The 13,615-nt window shown below is 35.0% G+C and overlaps 1 protein-coding gene across 3 annotated transcripts in view; it reads left to right on the top strand.

The window, feature by feature from the left end:
* LOC144442466 (uncharacterized) overlaps nucleotides 1-13,615 on the top strand; it is a 67,345-nt gene that overhangs the window by 39,778 nt on the left and 13,952 nt on the right. For all 3 annotated transcript variants that reach the window (XM_078131826.1, XM_078131828.1, XM_078131827.1), the window contains exons 4-5: nucleotides 6,574-7,269; nucleotides 9,988-10,170. In XM_078131826.1, coding sequence (XP_077987952.1) covers nucleotides 6,574-7,269; nucleotides 9,988-10,170 — 879 coding nt within the window. The remainder of the gene's footprint in view (nucleotides 1-6,573; nucleotides 7,270-9,987; nucleotides 10,171-13,615) is intronic.

Here is a 13,615-nt window from a genome sequence, read left to right as displayed (position 1 = left end):
ACTTTTCTCTTACCACTGTGGATAGGCTCTAATCTTGGTTTGATTAAATTTACCATTCCGTAAGTCAGACTGTAGTCGTTTTGACTGACTTAGGTTCCCCTTCTAGCGTAACAGAAAGTATTACAATTATTGTCTGTTACATTTTAAATCCATTCTTGAAATTTGATAATGTTAAAATTGATATTGATAAACAAAAAATGTGGGTATAACTCGACACTTATTCGTGGTTTGAGGTAGAATGACAACCACCACTTGACATCGTCGTAAATCAGTCATCTTTACGGCAATGCAGAATGTCCTCTTTACGGCAACGCAACCTCGCATACGCGTCCTCAAGAACGCAACCTCGCACACGCGTCCTCAAGAGTATAGCATTTTGTTTGCATAAGCGGGTAAAATAGCATGCGCGAATACCATTCCATGAAACACTAAACAGTATAATCTTGATGCATATTAGCTTTCATAATATTGGTAATTCGCGGCTACATCAAACTCACAGTTAAAGTTGACTTTTGGTTTTATGTAAATATCGGACATCACTTAACTACTCGTATGCGATTATTCAATATAAGCTTAAGCACTACTCTTAAATCGTACTTCAACAAATGCACGAATAATTCGATGACGTCATCATTCTACTCAACAGAATGACGTCACTGAAGGATTATAAGTACTTACTCATAAAAAGTGTAGAATTCTGCCTGTAAATAATCTGTGCATAAAGAACCATGCTACGATTAGCTTTCTACATGAAACTGAAGTAACCAACAAGTTTAAAATTGCACCAAAATTTTTGACGACATATACCTTCCCGCCTAGTCTGTCAGAACATGTGATCATTTACATTGTCAATTTTAGAAATTAGAATTTTTTTCCTTATTAAACCATCTGTTTTAATAGAATATTAATACAACGAAAGCAATATGTTATTAATTCGGCTGCAATAGTTTTGACGACATCATACTTTCCCGCCAAAATCTATCTGTCGGAAATTCATATAATAAAATCTTTGCCCTGTGATGAATTCTGTGTTTGACTTAGATGATGATTTAAATTGATATTCTAACATATTGATATCAAGAACGGATGTGACAACAAGGAACTTTATTGAGTCTGTCATGTATATTATTCACCGCCATTCAATATCAGTGGCAATAAATGTCTACCATGAAATATATTGAATTTAATCGTACAAGATGGATTGTTATATCACTATTACTTATAATGTTCATCGAGATGGATGGCAATAAAGCAGTCTATAAATCAATCTCTGATAATATAATCATTGCCAAAGTAAGAAGGGGGCCATAGTTTACATTTGTATCTGTCAAGTGAGTATGTGTTTCAAATGATACATTTTGATCAGCATGTATAAACATGTAGATTCTGCGCCAACTTTTTTGACGACATATACTTTCCCGCCAAAAATGTGCCTATCAGGAAATCGTTTACTTCCGACCTGCAACCTTACCGCAGTAGTTGAGACTTAGTTTCATGTCTAATTCACATAAAACATGACTGTGAATTAATCAGAGCTGCAAGGCAAAAAACTTTAATCATAACATATGCATGATAGCCAAGTCAATTATTGATTTCTTTTCTCTCCAATATATCTCGTTCCCACTTGCACATAGTTCAGAATATTATCAGAAATAGTCGTTACATCGTCATTAGCACTGCTAAAATTGACACGACTATAAAAAGTGACTAGCGGATTAAAATAAACCATTTTATGTACTTTTTCAGAGCATACAATATAATCCCAATCTCTGTGAGCTCCATATTTCTCTCCTGCCCACAAGTTAAATCTGATGTATCTGACACATGATGATGAATGATATCCATAGTAATAATACTTCAAATTGCGTCATAAACACAATTAAAGAGGAACACTGGAATACTTATCGGATCCAGTGCATCCTAATGACACTACTATGATGAATAATTCAATATCCGTATTTTGCAAGTGTTTTTTTCTGATGAAAGGAAGAGAGGCATCAACACCTTTTTAACTCCGTCATTTCCGCCAAATGTACCAAAGTAGAATGATGACCAAGGATATATGAAATAAAATATTTATGAATAATTGGGTATGTGTAGCTTCAACGGATATTAATACATTAATATCAATATCAACGAGGGGTTTCTCAGAATGCAAATAAAATGTCGCAGTAATTCATTAGCAAACGTTGTAATACGTTTGAATGTGTGTATATATATATATATATATATATATATATATATATATATATATATATATATATATATATATATATATATATATATATATATACATGTGTGTGTGTGTGTGTGTGCGCGTGTGACAATCAGGGTATAGGGTATAAATTCCCTATTTTCTGTTCAAGCATTCACAACTTAGCTTGAGCAGAGTATGTTAGAATGTATTGGCATCACTCTACTGTTTAACTTTGTATACATCATGAATTTATGATTGTATGTGTACATGTAGCCTTTCCATCTAAGTCTGATTCAGAAAATACACAAGTGTTATTTCATGCATCTATAGGTCCATACTTTCTGGTTCAAGTCTCAAAACGTATCAAATGTGACAAAAGAATTTCATACAAACTGCACGTTCATATTTTATACTTATAAATTTGTAATAAGGCCTAATAAAATAAACTGTGCGGTTCTGATTACGCCCAATTTTAGAATAGGTGGGGTAGCTAGATTTTTTTATTTTAATTTGTTCTATATATATTTGTTTTCAAATGTGAGTGTCTAATTCAGGTAGTTAGGTTTTCCGTTGTTATCCATCTTGGTCTCCGTTTTATATATCGGGTTCTTCTCATCAGATGTACATCCATTACAGACTGGAAGAACAGTTTTATAATTTCTTTATAAGTTGATGTCAGTTTCCGCATCCACTATTTCGCAATTTTCGCGATTTTTTTTTCTCGAATACGTTAAAACAAGTTTATGGTCGGCGTGAAAAAGTAAGTGTGGCTCGGGTAACCGGAACCAAAGCATTGTTAAGGCCTATTTCTGTGCGTGGTGATATGATTAAATTCTAACTTAGATCTGTCTAAAAACAAAATTTGGAAATTTAAATGTCATATAAATTTCTTCGAGACCATGTGGATCAGTTTTTAAACATTTACTAGGTTTCATCTGCTTAATACATTTGCCATAAATAATGACGCTAGAAAAAATGAAACTTTTATAAGATAATTACACTTCACTTTGTTACTTGTGGCTGCTCTAGTGTTTCTGCAGTGAGTGTCACTAGAGTAAATTGTTTATAATGTGATTGCATTTGCAACAAAATTGATAAAATAATTCGCTATGTTTATCATGCTTATCCAAGGAAAACGAATTTCGAAGAATAAAAACATGCGATTCTTCACAACAAATTCCTTTCGCATTGCCATAGTAGCTTTCTTAAAGAATTTTCCCAAGTAGAGAGATTTCATTTACTAGCAAAGAATACTCCGAACATTCAGAGAGTTTCAAATGAAAATGTATTTTCTTTTTTACATTTATCAAATTACTGACAGAACATTACAGAAATGGGTTTTATTACTGACATCACTTTGGCTACAACTAAATAACTTTGGTATCAGATTGGACGGTCGACTCAGTAAACACTGTCGCCACACATACATTAGCATGCGAATTCAGTAATTCCAATTCAGTGTTTTGGCCATGCCTAATTACCTGCTACTGTTGACTCTGGGGAAAAGTCATCATGGAATTAGTATCAACTTTTGACTTTTGAGGTTATATATAGAAAGGTGACATTTCCATAAACGGTCAATTAGGTCTTGCACTGGTAGTTTGATACTATCAACATAGACATAGTGTTAGTATGAAGTAAAATATTCAACCAATCAGCTTCTACGTGTGGTATCTACGAAACCACTGAGTTTGAATTAGCGATTTCGCAGGCTGTATGGCTAGAACGCTTGTCGGGTTTACCACCCATCCTGCTATGGAGATATGTCAGAAATCACTCTGGATGCTACCTAGAGATACACGCACACGATGATCAATCAAGACAATGTCTTTTCTCACATCGTAGTTACAACAAAAACTGCCTCCACAGTCTTCCCACGAGGGAAATAAATTTGCTAGTATGTTGCTTCTCGAGAATTATGTTACGTTAACATTTCAAAGTTCATTTTAACCATGTTATTCTCTCTCGCAACGTTACCTCCCTCAGTGTACGCCGACACATTTAACTTATTTCAAACGAACGCAGGGTCATTTGTGGTGATGAACACTGTACACCATTATCAAAAGGTGTTGCCTTAATCATCATTATCAATTTTAGCAGACACCTAGTTGGCGGGAAATAGAACAACTAACGCTCAGGTTATCTATTTTGGTGTTAATCAATTACCTTTCGACGACTCACTGACAATATACAACAATCTTTGAGTGATTAAATATTCGACATGTGTAGCTCTTAGAATGTAATAATCTTGCGTTGCACAACCATCGACCCTCCACCGACAGGATACGCAACTACAGGATTTCCTTTGAAATGAAGTTCTTTGTAAACATTCAGATATCCTTTGATGTTTACCGCAGTTACGTATCCTGTTGGTGGAGGGTCTATGGTACTCACCTACTTTATATAATATAAGGTTTGCCTTCTGTATTTGCTATCAGTTTGGGTTCGCTGTCGTTCTTAACTCTTTATCTAGTATAGTATTTGGCTTGTGCATGGTTACCGTATACTGATCATAGTAAAACAACTTTATGATGTTGTTCTACTTTGAAAACAGTGTGAAACAACATAGTTTAACTCAGTGATTGCATCAATGTTCTAAAATATGTAAAAACGTAAATTACAAGTACTGTATGCACAGAAAACAACGTTTTTACACATTTTGCATACTTGTTTTTTACAATTAAGCACGGACTTAATCTATGTTGTCTTGCGTTGCTTTTAAAGCAGTAATAAAACCTTATATCATACATTAATAATACAAACCAAATACACATTTCTCATTCATTGAAACTGTTTGCTCACAGAAAGGCTTTCCCATCTGCTTCTGAACAGTGATATATAGACTTTCCGCCCAATGCACAAGGTCACCATCACCTCAATTAGTTTAACAGATATGCAGGACTTGAGGTACTTTAGAAAGCTTACTCTCGGTCGCTTTATTCCATTTCTCAAGTCGTCTTTAACCACAGGACATTCTTCACTTCAATTATCTTCTAAGGGGCTTATCATCGGCCATTCAAACACAACTTCAAAAATATGTCGGAGAATAAACTCAGGAGGGCGTTTTTGAATAAATCGAGAGAATAAGGTTGACTGTAATTTTTATCCAAATTGAGTACCATATAGTTACACAGTCAGCCCTTTGGGAATAACATTCGCTGTTACTTTGTTCAAGAAAATGCAACGCAACCCCTTTTTCAGTTAAGAAAACAATAAATCTGAGGTCACCTCAATAGGGATCATGATAATATAAAAATTAAGCCATTTTAGAATTCGATATAGCCGCCAAATACAGCGTTAACTCCAGGGCGAAAATATAATATTGAAAATATCATTGAAAACAAAACTGTGAATCCAAAATGTATTTTATTATTTAAAAGGGACTAGGAAAGAAGCTTTAATGTGCTAAAATAGAAACAGAACTTTGATTTCCAAGGAAGTTGGTCCTTAGGATGTATTCTACCTCGTCGTTCATATATTCGACCGGTTCATTCTCTTGACGTCAGGTGAAAGATTTACTCATATGGAAGTAGAAAGTAGACGTACTTTACATTAAGTTACATAAGTATGTTGCATTAGGCATGACTACTTTGATATACATTATCGGTAAAAGGCCTCTATAGTATGGATTATTAACTTACTAACAAATAAATCATGCGTTGAGGTGTCCTATTTCCATAAAAGGTCATAACAATATCTTATTAGATGTTGGTGGTAACCTGTAAAATGTAACCTTTTTGACAAAATGTGTGTCGCAAAAATGCAATGAGGATGAAGACCGCCTTTGAGCAAAAAACACTTTACCATTTCAATAGCTACACCAATAACACCAATTACAACCCCTCCACTCACCCAATTAACCCCAAGCCTTCAAGTTATTTCACTGACGGAGTTGTTTATTTCCTAAGCAAAGCATAGTTCAAAGTGTGCACATTGCAAGAGGATTTAGAGATACAAAGAGATAAAAGTCTCATTTAGTAATCTTTTTGAAGTATCTTAAGTCATGATGACCTTGTACATTCAACAGAAAATGAAAAATATAACTCTGGAAAGCAGATGTTCAGGAAATTCTCCTAGAAATCAGCTTTGCACATATTCTTTATATAATATATAATATTGCAGCAAAGAGTTTTACATGCCTTGAACCAAAGAGAGTTGATAACCATGAAACAAGAGTGTCAAGCTTGGATGTATTCGTGTTCTCTAAATACAGAAATGATTAGATTAAGTTAGTACACGGGGTTATAGTGACACTGTACCTGCGTTTCACGATTACTATATCATTAAGGTGATTTTGATCTTTTGTAACACGATTGCTATAACTTACATGGTTAGAGAGACATTTACAATTGATGATATATATTTGTCTTTCACAGAAATAGCAGATGAAGTCGAGGAGGAAGTTGCTGAAGAAGTCCAAAAAATGGCTGATATAGCAGTGAAAGAGTTAGCCGAGGAAATTGCTGAAGAAATTTTACTTGAATTAAACACTGAAGGAGGAGATGACGAGGATGAAGAAGAAGGAGAAATGGTAGAGGAGGAAAGAGACAGTGAAGAAGACATAGCAATACCAGGAAATTATTACGAGGAAGGAGATAGTGAGGACGAATACAATCAAATTACCGCTAAGCGTGACGGGGAGTATCCTTTCGGTGCTTGGCAAGATGAAGCTAATGATGACAAGGATGAAATGGAAGATTATGACGAGGATGAAGATGAGGGCTTCGGAAATGAGATACCAGAGGGGTATGACGAAGAGGAAGTAAGTGAAGAGGGAAATGAACTAGATGAAAGTGTGAATTGGGAAGCTTTGCAATATCTGTATGGACCTTACTTAGATAAATTAGCTGGACAGATGGCCGAATCAGAGAAGTATGGGAACGAGGATGAAGGTTACAATGACATTGGTAATGCTCTCGAGAGTTCAATAGAAGAAGAGGAAGAATATATATATCCACAATATTCTGATGAGGACGAGGCGGAAGAGGAGCAGATGGTCGAAGGGGAGGGGGAAGAAGATGTAAGTGAAGAAGTATCGGATTATGATTACTCAGACGAACCCCAAAATGAAGGTATGTATATTTTTAAAGCACAATAGTTGATTACTGCGCAGTCGCACTAGATACGAAAATCCAGCAAATGTAAATGCAACAAGTGATGCAATATCAATAGACTAAATTATGCTCCCTTCCGTTAATCTTTTCATCCACCCTTACCCGTTGTCGATAAAAGCTGTACATTTTGTTTTGAGAACGTACAAAGTCTCATAAGGCCTAAAACAAATAATTGTTTGGTTCCCGTTACCCGACCCCATCTATCTTTTCACTGCCGACTCTAACCTTTTTTTTTACGTATTCGAGACAAAAAAATCACAAAAATTGTAGAGTCTCACGAGAAATAATGGATGCAGAAACTGACATTAACTAAATAAATTCAAAAATACCATGGCCGCATTTTCGGTGAAAATTTGCCAAAAGTTCGTACCATGGTACAAAGATACACACAGTATGTCGTGTATTAACATTGTATGATTTGCATACACTGTACGTGTATATATTTTTACATCAAAGAAAAAAGCTCTTAACAACAAAGTCCCTTTACCACCCTGTTTAATTTTAGCCTAACCCATGCGTAAGAGACAGCACTGCTATGGTCAGGGTAATTAGTGACAGGCTGTTTGCAATGGAAAAATGTGTTAGTAACGCCGAAACGTTGCTGAAAATGATTGGGTGGGGGTAGATTGGAAGTAAGGTCGACTTGGCCCATTTCAACTATTTCATACTACTTTACTAATATCACAAACATATTATGTGCTGATTATAAACAATTCTGTGCACTGTAGGGTTGTGCTACCTCATAGTCATAGTTAGTAAGAAGATGGCCGGTGATAACAATCTCTTGTTCGTTAATGACATCCCATAACTGTAACAGTATACTGACTCTTGTATCGAGTGCCATAAAAATTAAATACCCCTGTCTTATCAGCACATTGTACAAATATGGAATCTTATCTCTTACACGAAAAGGAGGAAATGACAGGTAATATTACGTCATCGAGCAATTGTTACGTCACTTATAATAACAGGCTATTTTGATTTTAGCATTATTATTGAGTCTATAGATTAGTCCAAGTGACTTTACAAACGAAAATGAATTAGATAAGAACAATCCTAGCATTCAACAACAAAAAAGGATGTTGACATCTAATTCATTGAACGGACAACAAAACTCAAAAACCGTGGGAGCAAATCGACGTTTTGGCGCCATGGGGATTAAAGGGGATTATTCTATTATCTATTAGTCGGGGTACTTATCACACTTATACATACTCTCGAGTGCAAGCAAATGTTAACATATACTAGGGTCAGGTATCTCAATGTGAAAATGCGAAAAGAATCCGAGGAACCATGGTTTCTTATTGATAAAAAAATATTTCAAAATGATTTAAGATCACGCAATAGATGTTACAGTGTGCTTTCATTATTATGGAAACACATATCCATACGAATATATTGACTTCAACCCAAGTGTTTGATTTACCTTATAACCTGCTACAAATATGTATTAATATCCAAGCGTTAGCTTTTCAAAGTGTCATATGTTGGGATTTCACTTGGTTATTTTTGTGACTCAGCAATATGAAACCAGCCGAGTTACTACAGTAATATTGGATCAAGGGATATCAAACGTCATACGTCATCTCTGTAGAGATAAATTCGTAAAGAGTTGATAGCACTGGAAGTCATTTCAGAAAGTACTGCGCTCTGACCGGATATAACGTCGGGTGATTGCTTAAAAGAGACACAATAGGAAACTACAAACCCGCGCCATCTTGGATACCTTGAACGCCATATTACAGAATACTCATACTTAATTATACCACAGACAATAAAAAATATTACTTGTCTGTGATTATATGTCAAATACTTATGTGTTATGCCTAAATGAGTTCGGCCAATTCAATAGCAAGTAAAATGGTTAGCTATACTTCAGTAAGTGAATAATGCATGTACCTTTCAATATGCAGGAAACGTTATCACCAAACAACATGTATAAACGATTTATATTATGCCCTTGGTTGATGTCCTTCATGCTTACCTACTTGTATGGTGGCATGACTACCTGATTTAAAGAATGACACAAAATAAAGCTTTGTTCAAATATTCACATTCAGTACTAATACACTACAGAATGGTTTTATGTTTTTTATTTATTCAAAAATTAGTATCTAATCATGAGAAACCAATTTAAGCATGTTTGATGAAAAATGTAGCATATTACTTATATTTTTTGATTTTGAAGGAAATCGATACATGAAAAGCAAGCAACATGTACCTCTCCTAATGTACCTCTCCTAATTTTGACAACAAGGGTTAATACCCCTGGATGACCTCAACACTGTTTTGAAGATATCTTCAGTGATCTCTTTCAGTGTGGGAGTGTTTTCGTATGTCACGATAAAAAGCAGTCATGATCAAATTCAAAGTCTTTGACTTGCAATTGTCCGCCTGCACTGCATTCATCATCCATACTTCATATAGGTATTTAAAAGGGGAAATTGCGTTTAAATTGTATGTGTGTAAGTCTCATTTTAGAGTGAAGTCAACCGAATGACCTACGGCAGCCCTAAAAAAATATGTGAAAGACAAGGAGGTTGATGCTCTAATGGTGTGAAAACATAGAAATGGCTGTCACTGATAATTTGAGTTTAATCAGATAATACAGATTAAAACAGAAATTTGACTTGCAAAGGATTAATGCGTTCGTGTGATTTCGTTTATTTTCGTCAGCCGAGAACGAGGTTTTATACGAAGAAGCTGTAGAGCAAGCGATTGTTGAGCTCGAAAACGAGGCCGCTGAAGCTGCTAAACAGTTGGTAGATGACATGTTATTTGAACTCGTAGAAGAGGAAAGAGAAAAGGAAATACTTGAGGAAGAGGAACAACAAGAAGAGCAATTACTTGAAGAATATGGTGAGAAACACTAACAAACAAACAAAGAAACAACTAACAGACAAACAAACAAACATTGTCATCAAATGATTATTATGCTATGCAGGAGCCCATTAAAGGGGCACGCCACACCAGGAAATATAAAAACACTGTCAAGCACATCGTTTCTGGAGAGTCATTTAATGATTTTACATCACCTACAATTATTTGCGATTTCAGAGAAACATCAAGTTGATCTTGTGCATTTATAGGGTATCTTTGCAATTACATCAATATAGATATAGATATAAGTTCTTTATTCGCAATAACACAAATTAATAAATACAAATGAAATAAAAATAATGAAAATGACAAATACACCATGGGAGATAGTTCAAATACATTAGTCAATGGTTGAACACGATATATTCATGAGTACAAAATGCTACATATTTTAGTGTGAAACAGCTGTTACGAGTATTCAATGTTCAGTCACTGAGTAATGTATATTTGCTCTCTCCCATGATCAATAGCTCATAGCAAAGACACCCTATAAATGCACACGATCACTTTTATGTTTCTTAGAAATCGCAAATAGTTGCAGGTGATGTAAAACCATGACTCTCCAGAACCCATAGTTTATGAAAATGTCTCCTGGAGTTGTGTTCCCATTTAACCTGACACAATAACCTTGCTTTATTAACCATCACCAAGTCAGGTTCATGTAATAGATCATGTCTGTGGCAGGATTAGGGTTCAAATTGTATTAACATAATTTTGTTGTATTGTATCGTCTGGGACGTCCAGATATCATACTAGTACTGCTACATTCCATCGTCTGACGAGAAAAATAAGCTTATCAACACTGCTACATGTTATTGTTTGAACTATTGTAACATTAGATAAATCATTACCTTAAAAGGATACAAACTTCATTATCTGGCAAAGTAAAAATGTGGCAACGTTTTTATAAGATTGACACTTATGATAGTCACTGATCTAGATAACATTGATTTCATTAAAGTGATATTATCCAATCAGATTACATTCCCAAAAGTTAATAGCTGGTACATAATCCGATACCGTTCAATAAGAAACTAAAGTATACTAGTGTATATAAAGCAAGCGATAATAATATATTCAAAAGTGCGGCTTATTGTATCATAATAAAAAAAGAACACATCCTTTAAGTATTTTTACAACAAGACAGACAGTCAGTCAGACAGACAGGCAGACAGACAGACAGACAAGCTTTTTTTGAAACATTCCTTTTGAATAAAAAGTATGTATATTAATAAACAAGACAAAAATGTAAGTAATTTAATTAAAGTTCAAATGTCACCTAGTTTTTGTACGGGTACAATCCGAGAGATTTTCTGAAAATTATGAATAATTTCTTTTGAATTCCTTAACCATTATTAATGAAAAATGGATCATACATTCATAAAAGTGCAATAATTTGGATAGTATTTGTCAAAACACCAATTTAATGACCACAATTTTTGTTTCGTGCAAAATTTAGTGCTGAACGCAAATACGTTTGATAGAAAAAAATGCAATTCCGGAAAGAATATAATTTTTGCAGAAAAAGTTCGTTAATTATTCACTCTATCATGATGATGTGAAGACAATAGGGAACTTGCAATCCAGACTGAGCATGCTCAGACGCAAAGGGCTATGCGATAGTCTGTGGTTATCGTAATACTTAATCTGGAACTACCGATAAAATAAACCTCCCGCAGTGGTCAGGGTGACTTGAATTGATTATGTGTGGTTAAAAACAATATAACATTATTGTTTACAATACCATATTTCTTATCACATTTCCCATGATGCAACATTCAACAGTCAACACGGTGGGTTTGCAAGATCCCTATTGATGATTCTTCAATATAATGTAAAATTTTGAGACTCCCAAGATTCTGCACAATCACATATTCACGCGTGACAGTCGTGTGTATGTATGATTTGTTCACATATGCCTATGTTATCAGTGTGCTTCGAACAACCACCAGCAATGTATTTTTTCACAATGCTGTTGAGTTTTATTCACCTGTTGACTCCGCTCGTCATAGGCTACGTGCTAACGATGTCTCTCTATGACGTCATAAAATCCCGTGGTCTAGGTGGGACCGGAAATACCCGAAAACTCTCGAAGTAAATCTGAAGGGAACTGACTGAAAAAAGGTCATTTTAAGGTGTTTGCAGACGCTTTTTTAAAGTTTTAAAACCAGAATACGTTTCACAAACATGTCGTCTAGCAAAATAGCAATAGTGATTGTGAGCATTTTGAATCACCTTTAAAGGCATGGTGATGTAGGCGAAAGCATACAACAACGTCACACTACGCCTACACTAGACAGAAATTTGAACATAACTATCAAAACACTGTAAATCCTAATGTACTATATTGAAGGTTATGTCGTGTACTTTGGAAATGTGGCAGCGATGTTTCGCAATAATCATCTTTTTCTCCAAAACGTGATCTCATTCAGGTACCCACACACAGCAGTCCATCCCCGTAATTTGTGGCAATCTTGGACAAAAAATTGAAATAAATTTACAGAGAGTGGTATGCTGAAAACTGCATCGACGTTTATTTTGTTTCCAGGAAGTGTTATCGTGCAAGGTAACAAGTAATCGTAAAATCTACAATGACTTGATGAATATACCAGTAATTGTACCTTATTGTGGGCGTTACATTTCCACTGTCAGTGACAAATGGGGTGGACAGCCAATCAGACACCTCAAAATTTTTAGTCTAAAAAAGTAGAGGAAACGGAGATCTTTAAGTTTGTATCTGCCAAAAGGGCTTATCTTATTGACTTTTTTCACAGTGACTTCATTGTTTGGCAAAAGCGTCGCTGCATATAAAAAGAATTATTATCTTGCTTCTTGGAAAATCAATATTCTATTTGTCAATGCAGATAACTCTAAACACGTCCGACATAACACACGCAAAAGAAAACATCTTCCTGGTGCTCATATCAGTATACGTGTGCCCTTTACAAGGCGTGATGTCACTTCCGAAAGAAAGTCATTGAGATAAGTAGAAATAATAGTGTGCAATTATTTGTCCGTCACATGAAGTTCATTTTGAACCAGGGGGAAACAAGCTGTTGCCGCCAAGCAGCAAGGATAGAGAAAACGGAATTAAATGATACAGACCCGGAAATTATTTTAACACATATTCTCGGAAGAATTTGTCCCTTATAGTATGTCATCACACAAAAGTGAAAGTAGAGACAAGCCTGATTAAAATCGTTTCGTAGGTTTCCATGGCAACGTGATGTCTGCTAATGGATGTAAAATGACAATAATAATGCATTAATCTTAATTGAAATACATTTAAGACATTCACAAATATAATGCAATATATTTGCTTTGGCAGACTGCAAATCACTTGACAAACGGTTCATCAATTTTCAAGCTTTTGGCAAATAACTATCAAATGTTTTCTGTATTTGTATATCTTTCGATAACGTTT

This window comes from Glandiceps talaboti, chromosome 11 (assembly GCF_964340395.1).
Source record: "Glandiceps talaboti chromosome 11, keGlaTala1.1, whole genome shotgun sequence".
Classification (NCBI taxonomy): Eukaryota; Metazoa; Hemichordata; class Enteropneusta; family Spengelidae; genus Glandiceps; species Glandiceps talaboti.
Note: the sequence above shows the minus strand (reverse complement) of the source record. Positions and strands in the feature narration are given on the sequence as shown.